At 33.9% G+C, this 3,129-nt stretch overlaps 1 protein-coding gene across 1 annotated transcript; it reads left to right on the top strand.

Moving 5' to 3' along the window:
• Nucleotides 1-1,860: 1,860 nt before the first annotated feature.
• On the top strand, nt 1,861-2,610 carry LOC112502395 (transcriptional regulator SUPERMAN-like). The gene has a single exon (XM_025106282.1). The coding sequence runs from the start codon at nt 1,861-1,863 to the stop codon at nt 2,608-2,610; it is 750 nt and encodes a 249-aa protein (XP_024962050.1).
• The last annotated feature ends 519 nt before the right edge of the window (nt 2,611-3,129 follow it).

Raw genomic sequence — 3,129 nt, 5'->3', positions numbered from 1 at the left:
TGATCGCTCCCCTATATATATATATATATATATGATCAGGTTCATGTGAAAACCACCAAAAATTTGAAAACCAGAAAACTTGTATATTCATTGATACGTGTGTGCGCGTGCACACACACACACATATATATGTATGTATGTATGTATTTTTAAACATCAAAAAATGTATTACATCAATGAATATATTCATCAATACATATCTATTATGTATCCAACCATATATGCATTGATGCATGGGGACCTTTATTAATTATAATAACTTTGAGAGCCGGTGCATCACGTATTATTTCATATGTTCTTTTTTTCATCTATGAAATTGGATTTACAAATATTTGTTTTCACAATGTATTTGTTTCACATATATATGTTTCACAATGTGAACATTTTATGTGTTTATGAAACAAAAAGTACAATAACAAAATTTCACATTGTGAACCTAATATATATGAAACAAATATATGTGAAACAAGTATATGTTAATCAATATAAATTCAATCCTTAAATTAAAAAAACATGTAAAACAATACCTTATGATAGTTCTCACAGCTATTACAATATATGAGGTTCTCATTCGATAATACCCCTTGATGCATACATATACTTACTAAAATTCATTAATGTATATGCATTAATGAATGTACGGGTTCTCAAATTTTTTTGTGGTTTCTCACATGAACAATCCCCTATACATAGTGTGTGTATATATATAAAGTGAGATCTAAATAAGAAAGACTAAAATGTTGAGAAAAGAATAAATTATTCATATGTGAATTATTGGTAAAATAAAACATGGGTTAACATATTCATCTTCATATGTGAATAATTCTTGAAATAATAGATAAGTGAACATGGGTTCCTTTATACAGTTTTAAGTTCATTATGTTCGGATTTACCAATAATTCACATTTATATAAATGGTGGTCAGGTTTTGGATTACGATCTAATCTATATTGAGGGGAACAAATAGGAATGAAGCTGCTGTTAATTAAGGTGATCAACACGACAATAATTGGGATTACAATGTTAATTCTAGGATAGTTAACAGATGAGATGATGATGGCAAGATGCTTTTCCTTCTATTTCCCATCCTAGTCACTCAAGGCTTCCTTATTTCTTTTTGTTCTATATGCCCCCAATTTTGAACTCTTGAACAGCAACGTGTGACTAACACAGGACACACATAATTGTACTAAGATATATATACGTACATGTGTGTGTATGTATATATATATATATATAAGTGAGCCAAGATGTGATATGGATGATGTCGATGGATTGATCTCTATAATATCGTGATACAAGTATATAGCTAACGGGACGACCAACGTTAACTTATGATTATTTTTAAAATATTATTTTATATTTATGACTTATGAAATTCAATAAAAATGTGTGATTGAATCATAAAGAAGAATAATATGATGATCCTATGGCCTCTACAAACCGACACGTATAGGGCAATCATAGAAACCTTAAGAGCAGTGAATAAGAAAACATCCCAATCTATTTGAAGAGTATCAATACTGAAACAAATAGTATTCAACAACAGGGGACCCTAATGACTTTTGATGCGTAGGGAATGGGACACACTATTTGAAAGAGAAGAAAGAAACACCCACTAGAGCAGTGCTAGATTTAGCAAAAGGGTAATAGACCTGCCAGGACGAGGATTCTACTTTTAGTAAGTAGTGACCAAACATTTGGAACATTTTCAGATAAATACCCCACAATCTTAATGGCATTTCCACTCTCTCTAAACCCCAAATCCCAAATCTCAAACTCTACTTTTGTTGTCAATCTGCATTTCTTACTGTTTGCATCAGGGTTAATTTGTGTGGGTGTATGGACCAAAGGACAACAATGGAGAAAAGCAGCGTTATGAACCATAGTAACAGCTTGAAAGATCAGAAGAATGGCGGAAGATCAGCAACAAATGGCATCATCAAAGACAGCAAGGCTGCAACAGATCCTTATTCATGGGGGAATATTACTGATCAAGATAGTCTTGGAGATGGAGGTGATTTGCTTGGTGGGTTCTCATGGCCTCCAAGATCTTACACTTGTACTTTCTGTAAGAGGGAGTTCAGATCCGCTCAAGCTCTTGGGGGTCACATGAACGTTCATAGGAGAGATAGAGCCAGGCTTAGACAGATGCCATCCTCAAGGGATCTTCCTCTTCATCCTCAAAGTTTCTCTTCTAACTACAGTTTGCTCAATCTGAACCAAGATCCAAACCCTAACCCTAATCCTAACCTTACTTTCTCACCATATATTTCTTCAAATTTGTCATGCAATCCAACAATGTTCCCATCATTTTCATCTAAATCCATGCTATCTCCTTTGATCTCCCCATCTCCCTCTTCTCTACAACCTAACTTGCCATGTCTGTCACCCTCGTATCGTTTGAGACCTATAGGCAGTGCAAATTTAACCATGATGAAATCTCAAATACCCTCCTTCGGGGTTCATAAATATGATGGTTTTCTGAACGAAAACGACAATAAGATCGTCAAGAAGTCGGAGATTATCAGGTTGAATTTGGAGATCGGCTTGCTTGGTGAATCAAAGTCGGATGACCTGGATTTGGAACTTCGACTCGGGGTCTCTTAGATCAATTTTGAAGCTTTTGTTCTCATCATTTGGTTGCTAAGTGGTTTTTGTTAACTTTTAAGTCATCAACATTAAAGAAGTCAAGATGAAGCTGTAACAGGTTTCCTAATCTCTTGTTTAATCTTCTGTATGATATGTATTCAGTAATTTGCAGCTGAACTGTTTTCTACCCCCAGGGCTGTGGGATATACAGATTGTGTCGTATGCTGTTCAGCATTTGAGGGTAAGAATCTGCATGATAATGTATTAGTATCTGTGGAGGTTTAAAACCTTGATCACTTGTTTACACAAGAAAAAGGGAAAAAAAAAGTGAAAGAGAGAAAATGGTTTTTTTTTTGTCTTTTTTGGGTTTCTTGCATCTTTTCTAAACATTCAATTTTCTAGTTTTCCAAGTATCTGTAGAATTGTTTCAAGGTTACATTTATCCATTAATTTGTGTATTAGCAAATATTAACTTGTGACACTTAACATGATTTTAGACGTTTGATTATTAGTCAAAACTTCTCCTCCTTAAACAAC

The sequence above is a fragment of the Cynara cardunculus genome, unplaced genomic scaffold (assembly GCF_001531365.2).
Source record: "Cynara cardunculus var. scolymus isolate 2C unplaced genomic scaffold, CcrdV1 Un_Scaffold_1333, whole genome shotgun sequence".
In the NCBI taxonomy this organism is placed as follows: domain Eukaryota; kingdom Viridiplantae; phylum Streptophyta; class Magnoliopsida; order Asterales; family Asteraceae; genus Cynara; species Cynara cardunculus.
This window is presented reverse-complemented; position numbering and strand designations above follow the sequence as displayed.

Excerpts from the sequence above, each read along its gene's own strand:
- LOC112502395 (XM_025106282.1), top strand. The coding sequence starts at position 1,861 with ATGGAGAAAAGCAGCGTTATGAACCATAGTAACAGCTTGAAAGATCAG.